Source organism: Cyphomyrmex costatus, unplaced genomic scaffold (genome assembly GCF_001594065.2).
Source record: "Cyphomyrmex costatus isolate MS0001 unplaced genomic scaffold, Ccosl1.0 scaffold32, whole genome shotgun sequence".
Taxonomy (NCBI): domain Eukaryota; kingdom Metazoa; phylum Arthropoda; class Insecta; order Hymenoptera; family Formicidae; genus Cyphomyrmex; species Cyphomyrmex costatus.
Genome location: NW_017277340.1, coordinates 754,128 through 769,598, shown reverse-complemented (window position 1 = coordinate 769,598; position 15,471 = coordinate 754,128). Strand labels below are relative to the sequence as shown.

Here is a 15,471-nt window from a genome sequence, read left to right as displayed (position 1 = left end):
GAGTAAAAAAAGTATAGAATTATTTTTTCCTGGAAAAATATATTAATTGCATATTTGAAAAATTTGTGTTAAGTATTTAATACGTTTTACGTATTCCAAATCCTCCTATTCAAATTTTTATGTTATTTTAACACAACATAAATGTTTAATTAGAAAGTAACACAAATATTATGCAAAAAATTAACACAAAAATGTAAAACTGATACAATTTGTAAACTGTGGAAGTAAACTATGGAAGCATATAAAATTAACATTTTTGATATGTTATATTAACGTATTTTACTTATTATTTATTCTAGAATTTACAGTTTAAAATATATTATTTTTCATAAATTTAAAACGCTAATTTTCTCAAATCTCATAAAAATTTGTATCTTAGTGAAAAAAATGCAGAGAAGTTTTTAAAAATGTTTTTCAAAAAATTATTTTAAAGAAGAAAAAATAAAAAAGAATTTGAAACAGTTGTTTGAATTTTATATCTATGTTTTAATCCTTATTTATTTAAATTACATAAAATTTAAGTTATATTTTTTTACAATATTATTGTTACTCTTTTAAGTATTCTATCTGGATGGAACATTATCAAACAAAATTTAACAGACAAGAATTTTAAAGTAAATTTTCTAAGTTTTTGAATTTAAAATGTTTTTTGAAAAAAATTGCTGATTACTTTTCATAAAAATATCAAATTTTGTATTGTGTATTTCATTGTGTAAAAGCTTAATGCTCCGAAAATGTTTTTTTTAATTTTATGAAAGTAATATTATAAGTTCATACCCCCCAGAAAAAGGTAGAAGGAGAAAATATTGATTATAATGTACTTGATTTGCCTAATATTTTTCAAATTTTTTCGACCGATTAAAAAATTTTATAAAATTAAGTCAGAATTGTATACAATAAAAAATTTGACTATTTTGTAAAAAATTATCGTGGCAATTTTTATGAAGTATATTTTAAAGCTTAGAAATTTTAAAATGCTCGTTTGTTAAATTTTATCTATGATGTTTCATCCAGATAGATCTCTTTAAAGCATAAGAAAAATATAGAAAAAATATCAATTTTCAATTTTACGTAATTTAAAAACAAAATATTATAAAAACAAAATTTAAGCTCCTATATGCGCGCGCGCGCGCGCGTGTGTGTAAGCTCTGTTTTTTTCCTCTCTTTATAATACATTTTAAAAATATATTTAAAAAAATTTCTTTACAATTTATTTTCATCGAGATATTTAAGTTTATATGAAATGCGAGAAAATTGCAAGCGTTTTCTTTATGAAGTGTATATTATTTTCATGCTATTTATTTTTTATTCATAAATTGTACTTTTTTGATACTAAGAAATGTTGAATATAACTACATAAAATAAAACATTTAAATATTTAAATTAACAATTAGCAGTCGATATGTTAAAAATTTATCTCTAAATAATAATCTTTAATGATCAAATACTTAAGTACTTAAATAATTATATGTGAATTTATATACTACCTATGTAGTCATTTAAATTGTACGCCGAATTGAGTTTTCGGTTTTGAAATGCAAATCTCGATTAAATTACGTATAGTAGTAATATCACAAATTGAATTGTTTAGCAATTTATTGATTTGATATTCTTACGCTACTTATAAAAAAGATCCTAATAATGCTGGACAATGTATTAAAATTTGTAAATAATTTTATTGCGAAAAATATAAAATTATATATATTAAGTTAAAAATTTAACTGAAAATTTTAACAAGACTGAAATGGATTGTAACACAAATATTATATGTATTATTGTGTACACAAACTTGTCAGGAATATAGAAAGAAAAACGTACCTATAGAAAATATTAAAGTCGACACAGAAGAACGAAGTTTGACTGATAATGGAAATTAGGTCGAAAAACATACAAAGGCAAGGAATAAAATATGAAAAAGAGGGAGGGGGTAAATATATGTAAGAGGGGAATTGTAGGATGTTAGGAAAAATTACAGGAGATAAAAAGTTAAAGTACGGTTCAAACAATAATTCCTTGTTATTTTTGCTAAACTCATGTTTCTGTTTCCTTATATGCACTATTTCAAAGATTAATCATTTATTATAGCTTGATTCGTTGCTTGCAAAATCTGCAAGTCATTCCAATTGAAATCGTGGTTAGTTGCAAGACTGTAGTTGAACAGGAGAACCGTTTTTCTTTTTGACATTAATGATGCGTGTATGGACTTTAATTTTAAGTTGATGTTTTATCTGCTCAACATATGTGATATTGTAATCATGACATAAAATTGTGTTCACTACATTGAGTTGATTTAAGATATAGGCTGGTAAATCATGGTCGATTTTTATATATAAAACTATTTAATTATAGCCTTGAAATCATTAATCAAAGAGTATTATCATTAAGACAATCTTAAAATAAGAACTAATTATATACCGGCCATAGATTCCAAGACAATTTATTAACCAATTTTTATGTATTTTTTGAAGATGGGCAGAACATTTTCTAAGATAGAGTTTTGATATAAGGAACGGTGAATCGTTTCATTGATGGAACAATTACCTACCGAAAAAAGGTTTCTTGTATAAATCCAAATTAAAAATTAATTTTTGTGATGAAAAAAAATTATAAAAAGGAATAAAATGTATTTATCAACAAATATTTTAGCAAGTAATTATGCAAGAATTCATAGTTAAAAAAATAATTTTGAACATTGTGTAATTTATTCTCTATAGAATATGTCTTATTAATAGAAATATTTCAGACTAGCTTAAAAATTTTAGATTTAAGTTGCAGCTATAGTGATTTTTATTTTATTTGCATTCAGTGTTTTAAAATAGCGGATAATCCACTGAATGATAACATTAGGTTTGTTCGCATTGTTTGAAGGTCTTCAAAATTTTTGAACTTAAAAGGAAATAGATACAACATTTGGTTTGTTGAAAAAAAAGATGCTGAATGCAAACAACACGAACAGACCTTTTGTATCACGTATGATGATGAACATGCATAAAATTGAAAATATAGGTATAGGTATAACTAGAAGTTATAATACATACTTAAATTTTTACGTAGTGAAAAAAATATTATTTGTGTATGAAAACACACACATATACACATACACTGTCTACATTTGTTCAGTTTAATAGAACTTTTATCTTATAAGGGAGTTACATAAATCGAAACGTTATCTTTATCGTAAATCGAAATACTATTCATTTTTCATATAAAAAATATAATGATCTTTAGATATAAGTGATGAGACATTTTATAAAATTAAAAAATTGATATAATACACTTTATTTCTGAATTTATATGAGTAAAACGATATTACGTTATATTATTATTTTAACGATGAAGAATTTGTACTATTAAAACGATATTATATTAAAAATGTTCATGAAAAGAAATTATTATATTATATCTTCTATCTCTCGTACGGAAAAAATCGCGCTCGTGTAACAATTTTTTCCAAGTAATCACACACGTCATTATCTTCAATATCGAAGAATCATATTGCAATGAAATGATATTGAAAAGTTAGTATTAATTTATATAGTTCGATGAATGTAATTCGCTAGCATAGCAAATGAGAAAATTTGCAAAATATTAACATATTTTCTCGTTTTCCGACAGTCATGTTGAGTGCGAAACGACCTCGATACATCGATACATCACAACTGATAAGAGTTAGCGATATATTAAATCATAAGTCACAAATGGATAAATTTATGAAAAATGTAAGAAAACATATCACATTGGTCCCTGTTCGAAATGTCACTTACGTCGAAGATAAAATTCCGAAATATGTAGAGGAACGCGATTACAACTTTACGAAATGCAACAGGCGCGATTCAAAGCGTGTGGTGAACGGAGAAATCGCGATACGATTGACATGATTACAAGCGGAACGAAGTGTCGACACTGAAAGGCGACCGAACCAAGGCGTTGAATATCTTCATTGACCCCACCATCGCGCCGGATTTCGACCGTATTCTTATAGAACGAGAAAAATATTTATGGAATATCGTATTACTATATTAAGGATAAAATTCGTGACATTTTTTTAGCAGTCGATTATCATCAGCAATCACATGCTAAACTCGAAGTTTGAAATAAATGATTCAACTGTTCTTTATCGATGAACTAGTATACACCAATGCAGTAAGTTAAAGTGAAACAAATATAAATAGTGTACCATGTGCGGTAGTTCAGAAACTTCATCAATAAAGAACAGGTTTATTAAATACATTCGTTACATAAGAAAAGATATGAGCAGTAAGTTAACCTAGACCGGAAAAATAGAAATAAAGAATATTTACGTAATTAGCTAAAACATAATGAAAAATAAAGATTTTTAGATTTATAATAAAAAAATATTAATTACTCCATTTGATTATTTTTAAAGCAAATGTGATAAAGAGGTAATCGCTCATATAATAGCTGACTTAATAAAAAAAGTCTTAAGACTTAATAATCATATTCCTATTATAATGGAATCTGTAAGATATAATTAATCGAGAAATAATTGGTGTTTACTTAAGAGGATGTAAATCTTTGAAATGATCATCTTATATAATAATACGTTAAATGGATATAAACACTACTCTTGAATGTGTTATAATACATCAGTAATAAATTTAATTAAATGTATCATTAACGATAGATTTAACAACTCATGGATTTCTTGTATTGGCGAATATATCAGCAATGATATTTTTAGTCCAAGGAAAAATATTTTCTTTTTTACTACTACTTTTATGCACGTCATAAGTATTTATCATTATTTTTCCTGTACAGCTGTTGATACAAAGCACATCACACGCATACTCATAAATTATTTCACGATCTCGCTTGTAACATTCTTAAGTATATTCTACGATGAAACATAGAGACCGTTCTTTAATCGATCGATAGTTTGTGGCGCTCGTTTTATAACGAGAAATGATAACGTGTGTAATATCTGTTTTTATTTGACCTTACAAGTTTCAAGGGTCTCTTTATGTATGGATTATTTCTTTGATAATACATGAGTCAATGAAATATGTATAAATAAATTTATAGTTCAAACCGATCAAGTTGAAGACCTCAATGTGAAGTATAACGTTTTCTTCGATCATTATTGTCATAACGAAGAAATTTTATCACCCGCAATATTGAGCTTAATTATTTCTTCGTTGACCTTATTAAGTTCCAAGGCAGATCATATAATTCGACCAATCGACTCGTTCCGAGCAAATACAAAAGTGATGTGCGTCAAAATAATTACATATGTACGTAACACATTCATAAATATATAATTTTGTAAAAAACAAAATATTATATTTTATAAACTAATATAAAGAGACAAGGGCAATGAATTCGTTAAAAATCTTTTAAATTAATCTAATATATCATATTTTATGTATTGGCAAAAATATAGGTTACTATTAGTTTATCAGATAAATGTAATACAAATATTATATTTAGATAAAATAAATAAATGTATTACGTTTGCTGTATACAAAGTGTTGACAGAAAAAATAATGATACTGTGCCAAGAAAATTAGAAATAGTAAATATATTATGTAATTAAGAATATATGTTTACTTCAAAACTACAGAATTGCAGCAGAAACGTAAAATAATATGTAGCGAATTTAGTTTAACATGTTACGATAGTTATACATATGTGCAACAAATATCAAGGCAAAACGACTTTTTGTAGCTTTACAGTTTTTGATTGTGCAATATAATTAAAGAAATGTATCAATTACCGTGGGAATTGATCTATTGACAGAGAAACCTTAAGAGGTCTGAAATTGATTTTGATTAATTGCAATTAAGAGAGACATGGATGGTTTCTGATACGTCTAGGAATACATACATATATATATATATATATGTAAAATTTCTTAAAGTCGAGCATTGACAAGTTCATTATTTGTTTAGTGTAAATAATGGTAATACATGATGGTCTGTTCTATATATTTGATAATATTAAAATTGCAATCTTAACAAGTAGACTATTATATTATATTGTACTAAATTGGTTTCTAAGTTTCTAGAAAATTTTCCTCACAAATTGATAGGTTTTAATATGATTACCATTCATTTGGTAGATGACTTATAATGACTTTGGTAGCCAACCTTCAATGATAATTAGAAAGAACTGCACTTGTCTTCTCTTCACTGATAAATATTTTTACATCAAGTGATAAAAGAAAAATTCTCCTTTAAATCATATTATTTATAATAATCAATTCTTGGAGAATTTCAATTTTTTACACATTAAAGTCACACACCATTAAATCACCTTCAACTCATTCCTGTTCAAAGTCAACAAATTGGTTACACTCATTTAAATTTTTACATGCAGTAAACATAAAAATAGGAAACTTTAGTTTAATAGAAATAATATATTGCCGAAAAGAAAATTATTTTCTCAGTCATTGTAGCGATTTTGAACGAAAAAAAAATACACTAAAATCTCAATATTTAAAATAAAAGTCTTGAAACACCTGTCATGAATGTTACGTATTGTTTTCATCCGTCACACGATGTACACGTAACACGGTGCTTTTAGTCATACTACAATTGGAGGTGACTCGAAAGTGCAATTCGCACTTTTATGGAATTAGGTTAACGTGGATTTGAGAACTATCGAACTGACAAAGTATAATAACAACATTGGTGTGAATTATGATCACTGGCTAATTTGAGGTTAAACACGCTGACTTCCGAAAACGTGCTAAAAAGCACGTGGCCATTTGTAACTGCTTTTAAGAGCGGTGAGTCACAAGGATTGCGTAAATCGAAGGACAGCCGATGGAAACTCACTTTAGTGACGTTTCTGCGTCCAGCGGATGTCTCGTATAGCGTGGATGCTCTCTTGCGCGGCATTTTCATCCACGCGGTGACACACGCGACAATATCGGCGCGTGTTCACCCACGTTGCCTAGAGAAGCGCTTTGCTTCGCAAGCCAAGAGTGAAGGCGACAAAGGCAGATATGGCACAAGCAAAGCAGGGCGAGGCGAACCAAACCGAAGCGCGAGCACCGGTGGAACGCCGCACCAAATGCACGTTGCACGACTGCTACCGACCGACGCAACCGTTACGTCGGCTTGCGTCGGCTTCTTTGATGACGATAACTACCTCGTGATCACGTGACTTGGAACAAGCGGTGCCCAACAGCCCAAGCTGGCCCAAGCGATCGATGGAGGTTTACTGCGCCGACGCGGTACACTATTACGTGCAAAATGCAATGTAACACTTTAAAATATTGAGAAGATAGAAAAACTATCGTCTTGAATAACTTACTCGACACGATAAATAGGCAAAAACATTAGCGTAATAAAATGCTATGCTTACTGTTAAGTTGAAGTATAAAGACAGAGCTGGGTATGTATTTAAAATATTTTTATTTGAAAAATAGTATTTATAAGACGATTATGTCTTATGTTATATATTGTATTTTATGAGAATATTTAAAAATATATTTTGTATTTTGCATTTCAGTATTAAATATTGAAAGATCGAAAGTAGCGATATTTTGTATTTTAAATGCTAAGATCGATAATCAATCTTATTATTGAATTATAAAATACAAAAGCTTTCAATTTTTCGATTTTAAATATAGAATATGTAATATTTTTAAATATGCATATGTGCTCTGTCGAAATACAAAATACCAAATAAACTTGTATTGCAAATACTGTTTTAAACAAAAGTATTTTAAATACATGCTCAACACTGAATTTTACAATAAGTGTATTCCATTCGGTATAGAGTTATAGAAGAGAAGTTATAGAAGAGAATTAAGGAGACACAATAGTTCAATCAAGTGATGCACAAGTAGGGCGGATCCTTGTTAAGATAATTATTATAATCAACAGTGCAACACGTTCTAATATAAAAAAAAAAAATTGATTTAATTTTTTGAAGGAGAAATTTAAAATTGCTGGAAAGAATAAAAATTGGCTGAAAGTCAATATTTTAGAAGGACAAGACTCGTTAGATACGATTCTTATTATAGGTATGTTGGACGATTTCGGGGAGAAGTTTAAACACACCGTTTTTATTTTTACATGCAAAATTGCAATATAGATAGTATAGAATAAAAGAATTCATTATTATACAGGAATATAAGATTATAGGAACTATTTGCTAAAAAAATGTTTTAATGAAGTTTTAAGAATATGAGAAATTTTAAAATTTTGCGAAAGCAGTTGTCGCACATAATATACCTGATGAGTAAGTTAGATATGATCCCGATGACTCATCTGCAAGATTACAGTGTCACACCTTTATGCGCCATTATTAAATTAGTTCTTTATTAATGAATAAATTCTTAGGAGAATTTATAATTCTGATACTTACAATTAGACATAATACTTATTTGTTAAAATGTATTTTATGAGATACTATTTACTATACTAATTGAAAAAATAATTATGAAAATCTGATATTTACTTTGCGTATTTTTAATCGTGGTTTGTAATATTGGAAGGTCTCATCTTTATTTTTATTATATATATAATATATTTTAATATACACACAATTAGAATATTAATTATCCTTTTATACATATTTTAACATAAAGGTTTAAAATTTATTCGTAATAAATCACAATAGCAAAACAGCGCTAAACAGTTTGTTATTAAAAATCAACACTGTAACGGATTTTGGTTCGAAAAGAGGAAATAAAAGAATCGATACAGTAAAAGAAATCAAACATGAAATAATATTAGTAAAAGTAAATAAATTACCTAATATCTGATCCAATCTCCAAAAGTAAAAATAGACTGATATAAAATTAAAAAGATAATTGTAAAGTACTTTTTGCTATGATATACTGTGTAGAAATCGTTGCCATTTTTCATATTGTATCTATTTGAATCGACTTTTCTTACGTCGCATAATGTAAACACAACTTCGGACGAATAACTACTTTTTGGCGACGTAAGAAAATTCATGTAAATGTTGTCGAATTCGTTAATTAATGCCATCGCCCATAACATGAATCAAAGAAACTCTTCAGTTCAATCAAGAAAGAGGTTTTCAAAAAATTCCTTGATTCTGTCACATGACAGTAATTCCAAGTAGGTTATCTCATGCTGTTATGGTTATAACGACAAAATATGCATTTTTTTTAGCAATATATCATTCGTCAAGAAATAATGATATAATATTTTGCTAGATTAAAAACATTGCCTTCATCAACATGTATATCAGATTCTGCAACGGCGGATCTGACGGCAGATCTGTTGGAAGATAGCAAAATTATGCTTGGTTATGGAAAATCTTCTACTCATGTTAATAAAATGGTAGCTGCGTGAGATTTATGTTACAGATATAAAATGCCAAAATATATTATGTTAAGTTATATTAACATCTTCGGGTATCAGGTTTCCAATGCGAATCTTTCCGCGAGAAAATTGTGGAACAATTCGTCCAAGATGACCAGAAATTCCGTTGCTATAGATGACGTAATCGAAGAAGGTTTTGTACTTTGAAAGTATACTTTATAGAATATCTCTTTTATAATAATATACAAGAAATACTGGTTGGAAAGAAATTAACTAAAAGTTGACTAGAATATTTAAATACGTAATAAAATTAATATTTTTAAATAGAATTTTGCATTAAGCGTTTAGTTAGTTGTAGTTTTTGGCATTATATATCGTTATCGCATAATGCCATAATGTATTGATTTTAGAAAGTGAGCTCATTGGCATATTGACGAAACAACTGCATTTAGCTGAGTTACAAATGCGAAAAATGCAAACTGTTTTGACGAAAGCTGAGGAAGGCTTGCGATCTAAAGATCAGGAAATTGGACGCTTAAAGCGGAAGGTTCTCTGTACGCTTTTCTTATTCTAAGAGAATGTAGTATTATCATTATAAAATACGTATAATATTACCATTATATTCATCGTTAGCTTGGCAGAGTAAATGTTTAACCTGTGTATTTATATTGTATATGTTTATTAAATTTAGTTATAAAATAACATCGAATCCATTTCTTCGCGTATTCTATTCTTATATTTTTTTACATTGTTTGGAATTTCTGAACTATTTTTACAATTTTTTTATGATATATCAAATTATTTTGGTAGATTAAAGAATGGGAAACTAAATATAAAAGTCAGGAACTTTTGCGAAAGAAAGAGCAACGAAGTCAAGCTAAAAATTCCGAATATTTTTATCAACGATGTCTAACGTTAGAACATAAGATCAGCGAAATGGAGGTTTAAACTTTTATATTTCAACAATATGTTTGTTTTACATATTTAAACCATAAGTAGAAATTAGCTATTATATCGTTTTGCAGAAGTTCTTAGCTGATTATGGATTAATATGGGTGGGTGACGCTAAAAATACGACAAACATAGATGGTAGCAAGTAATTAAAATAAATATTTTATTATTAGCTGGAAATAAAAATAGCACATATAATAATTAGCAATAATTTCATTGTAGTAATTATATCAACACCTGTTATGAGCAGTTAATTGTGAATATCGATCAGTTGAACCTAGCTGCGGGAAAGGGTGAAGTTCACATTCATCATAATGAGAAAGGAGGAGGAGCGACATTCAAAGTAATGCTCTAGTTTCATAATACGTACTTTCATAGAATATACTGTAATGGTAGAATGTTACTTGCGAAACTAACATTTTTTAAATTACACAAACTTTTTTTATACACGTCACAAATATCAAAGATATTATTACTGATTAATTTAAAATTAATATATTTGCTAATTAGTAATTATTTATATCGTCAATCAGCATTTTTAATGCATTTTAACTAAAGACTCCTTCCTGCATGGTATTGAAGTTTTATAAAAATGGTATGTGCGTCAATGGAGGATTATTGCGATCTTATCATGATCCGACTGTAGTCTCGTTTATCCGTGATATTCTGGACGGATATTTTCCATCTGAATTGCAACAAGAATATCCTGACGGAGTGCCCTTTATGGTAAATTTAAAATAATAGGACAGAATTTTAGATTATATACGAAATATTCTAAACACTTTTTTAAAAATCTTTTTTTCTAAAATCACTGTGAGATTAATAAAAATTTGGTTAGTCTCTATTCTTTTTTTACGATTAATATTTTGACTTACGATTGTAGACAGAAGATCGCAGAACAGAATTGTATATAGATGATTCCGTTAGTTTTCCTGGTCAAGGATATCGTTTGGGAAAGCAATCTCCAGTAGATAACTTGTTATCGACAAATTTACGCAGATCAAATAGCATTTACCATAAATATGCTCGTACAAACCCTTTGCCGAAAGATAACACTTCCGAGAACATTCCGCTTTTATCACTTCCAAGCCGGTATATTGCCATTACTTATTTGAAATGCTTCAATATCTTCTATAAGTACTCGACTTATATAATATTGTAATATACACTCTTTCAAAAAAAAGTTACAAAGGTAGGTTTAGACCCATAAATAACTTTTGATAAAAAAAAATTCGTGTTAAAGTAAGCCTAATCTGTGCTAACTTTTTTATTTCAAAGAGTATATGTACAATATATGTATAATTTTTAGCAATTTATGTATAACAATTATAGTCAGCTTATAATTTCTTCATAATTATAAGTTAACTATAATTGTTATAAGTAAACTGATAAAAACTATAAGTCATCTTCATATGTTTAGTAGTTTATTGGATCCCAGAACCTCTTCAGAATCACCTTCTGTCGATATATTTTCTTTGAGATCGCAGATTTTGGCTTCGCATAATAATGTTTGTTCTAGTTCTCACATTCAGTCTCACGTTAACGCTGAATTAGCACGAAATAGTCAACGAGAAAAAGTAAATTTTATTATGTATTAAATTTTTCAAATATAATATCATAATATGAATAAATTTATTGTGTATACTAACTATCTTGGAAAAGAGAGAATTGGCTACAAAAAATATGGAATATGGTATGTCGATGAGTGAACAATCGTCCAAATCGAAAGATACCTTGAGATCTACAAGTAACAGCAGAACGAGACACCGTAGCTTTTCTGATAGACCGTCATCAAGGTTTTCTTAGATAAAATAATCCGTATTCATTACTAAAATTGTGTACTGAAATTAAATTTTCTCAGTAGGTCACAAATTGTTGATAGTCGCTTTCGATTACGTTCAAAATCTGCCAGTTCGTCCGCAGAGCGATTTGGTATAGCTATGCAATCGACATTACGGTCGAAAGCATTAAGCACAGCGGAAGTCAATAATATCGGTGAGTTCAAGATTGCCAATTTTGTCTCTGAGCGTTTCGCGACGAAATATCCTCGGGGTTCAAGATCGGCTACTTGTGCAAGAAAGAGTACGGTGAGAAATGTATTTAGATATCAACAAAAAAAGATGAGATAAATTATGTATAATAAAAAATAGATAAGTTTAATTATGAAAATCTACTTGAAAATCCATATTTGATGTTCTATTTTAGCCTCCGATATTACGTCAGGTTAATGAAGCGACTGGAAAATCTAACGAGTTGCGATTGAAAGTTAGATCATTAACTGGTAGTACTATATACTTGGTACATGTATTAGCTGACGAATCGGTGACGAAATTATACGAATTACTTGATAAGGCTATGCAAACATCCGGGCATAGAGGATATAAAGTAGTGTTGAGCGGGTGAGGAAATATCTGAATTTTTATAAACTATTTTTTAAATTAACAAAATATTTTACTTACACAAATTATTTAATCTTTTATTTTCATATTCTTTCATCTATAACTTTATAATTGATATTATCGCTTAAAGGTATTCGCCGAAGAGATTACAACGTATAAGTACATCCTTAAAAGAAAGCGGGATAAATAGAGATTGTGTTCTCCATCTTGTGAATGATTGAATTTGTTAGCTCGTGAAAGTAGATTTTATATTTCTATATATTGTGTAAAGACAAGTATGTGGAAACCGTAAAAATTTAGAATCTTTGATATATAAATTTGCAAATAAAACAAATGTATAGATAATTCATATACTGTATTCTATATTTTTGTACGTTATGTTATTATTAATAGGTAATTGTTAGTTATTATATTTAAATATTATACTTTTAATTAACTCTCAATAGATTTTTTTATCAATAATTTATTGATATAATGTTGAATCAATTACTTTAATGAGATAAATAATAGATAGTTATAGCTTTAAAAAAATTATAATAAATATTGAATGCTAGAACAAGGTTTATCTTAGTATGATATATAGGGGAGACCGGATAAAATAATCACTTTCGCACTACGAGATTCTTTAACAGTATATGTTTGGAAAGATAACAGAAGTGGATCACCGCCATCTAGATACATAGTATGGGCAACTAAATAACAATTATATGATACCAATTGCACTAACCTAAACATTCTGGATTTTCCTAAACAGTCAATGACCCATGGTATCCCATGACCCATGGAACCTTGGTCTCCCCTATTCTAATATTGATTATTTGCTAGGATATATACTTCTTAGTTAACTTCCATATAAAGTGTACTTATAGGGAGCAGAATAGATCTTCGTAATAGTTAAACCTTAGACCATTATTCCGTAACTTAGGTTCGTAATTACACAGTAGATTGGTTTACGTCATTAACGATTTTGTTACCAGTTACCACGACACATATAAAGATTTAAAATTTTAAAAACTAAAGTGTAATTAATATTTTCTTTAAAAAAACTCTCTTTTTCTCATTATTAATGATAATTATTTTAAATTTTATTCTGTGGTATTATAGAATATATTATCAAACTTGCATTTAATATTTTGATATTAAATTAATTTTAAATTTATTAATTTATAAATAAAAATTAAATATATTATTTAAATAAATTTATTTCTAAATAAAATAAAGATGTTGTAGAATTAAGTTTTAAAAATGATTGTAATTTTATGATCAGTATAATATATTATTTTTAAGTTTGAATCAAACATATATCTGTAATATAAATCTTTTAAAAGCAATATTTTATACGCAAAACCGGTTTTTTCTTATTTTGTTGCTTCTTTACTAAATTATTGACAACTACAGTTTAATAAAAAGCAGTCAAAAATAATGAATGAAAATATAATATATTTTTATCAACAGTTTCTGTTGGCATATACAAAGATTTTCTTGCTTTTACTAATATCAGATTCATTCGATGCACTCGTATATACATTTAGATGTACGTATACATTAACAAAACACATTAGATATACAATGGATTAAGTAACATAATACGTATAAATGCGTACATTGCGTACGTCGGTATCAGGAAAATTATGGAATTTCCTATCATCACCAACGCAAATCACGCCGTGATAACTCCGAGCTCTATCAATCAACGGGATAGAACTCGCGTAGAATTAACTATGGGCTTCCGCCAACGGATGTGTCAGCGGATGCTTTTCGATCAGATATCGCGGTGGAACGGTTAATAAGAGGTCCTGTTTGTCAGTCGATATCCAAACTAGATGACAGTCCCCCGGGAAATTCCTGCCGTATTTTGCTCGTAAATTTCATGAGCACTAAGCGAACCGGGCTTCATTTAAGGCATAATTATCGAAAATCAAGTAACGCAATCAACTCGATCAATCATGAAATAGGAAATTATATTGTATTAGAGAAATCTTACTTCTGTGTATCAAATTTTGTATATTATTTTCTTATTAAAAACTAAGTAAAGTATGTATAATATTATAGTAATATCTCTATCAAATTAGCAGGACCAAAATGAAAAAAGATTTATTGACTATTATTTAGTGCTCATTTCGTGCTAATTTGTGCTATGATCCTATATAATAATATTGTACGGTATGCCATTTAGAAAAAAAATTTGTGGTACTGCTAGTTTAAAATTAAGATAACAGATTCACACATGAGATAAAAAGAGAAAAAAATTATAAATATAATTTGTGTTGATTTATACTATAAAATAACTTTGTACCACACGTTATATACACTATTCAACAAAAAATAGGGAACACTTTTGAACACGCTAAAAATTAGGCAATATTTAGAACGCCATAACTCGATAAAAAATCATTGCAGACAAAAAATTAAAAAAGTATTTTAAAAGTTGAAATCTCTGCTTATAAAGTCTGTAATTGAAACTTCAATATGATTGATCCTTTATGGAGTTCCACAAATGGATATCCGTCAAATCTGAAAATTATGCACAAAGGTCTATGGCACGAGATGAAAAATTCACTTATTTCAGCTCTTACTGCTGTCACTTGAGGTTATAATTTACTTATTGTAAAAATTCTGTAGATCGTACATACCAAATGGGACCCTCGTGTCAAGCGTATGACGTGCACAAATAATCCTAAGCTTGCGAAATTGTCATCTAAGTTCTAACAAAAAAGATGTTCCAAAATATTTGTTCCACGTGTAATCGTTTCGCTGGCACAGATAAACGATGGTAAACAGCACGAGAATTGTATATCAAGTATATTACAGTATGTATTGCGGTAGATAGCGTAGGAACTTGAGAGAGAAAAATA

At 28.3% G+C, this 15,471-nt stretch overlaps 2 protein-coding genes across 2 annotated transcripts; both read left to right on the top strand.

Annotated features, from left to right (window-relative positions):
* The first annotated feature begins 8,976 nt into the window (after positions 1 to 8,976).
* Positions 8,977 to 11,479, top strand: LOC108775791 (UBX domain-containing protein 11-like). The gene is made up of 10 exons (XM_018542237.1): positions 8,977 to 9,059; positions 9,158 to 9,284; positions 9,366 to 9,459; positions 9,677 to 9,813; positions 10,077 to 10,208; positions 10,292 to 10,362; positions 10,440 to 10,560; positions 10,776 to 10,943; positions 11,101 to 11,309; positions 11,461 to 11,479. Exons 1-10 carry the CDS (start codon positions 8,977 to 8,979, stop codon positions 11,477 to 11,479), a joined length of 1,161 nt encoding a protein of 386 aa, XP_018397739.1.
* Positions 11,480 to 11,892: 413 nt separating this feature from the next.
* LOC108775807 (uncharacterized) lies at positions 11,893 to 12,883 on the top strand. The gene is made up of 4 exons (XM_018542256.1): positions 11,893 to 12,013; positions 12,079 to 12,304; positions 12,423 to 12,616; positions 12,747 to 12,883. Exons 1-4 carry the CDS (start codon positions 11,901 to 11,903, stop codon positions 12,835 to 12,837), a joined length of 624 nt encoding a protein of 207 aa, XP_018397758.1. The 5' UTR covers positions 11,893 to 11,900; the 3' UTR covers positions 12,838 to 12,883.
* The last annotated feature ends 2,588 nt before the right edge of the window (positions 12,884 to 15,471 follow it).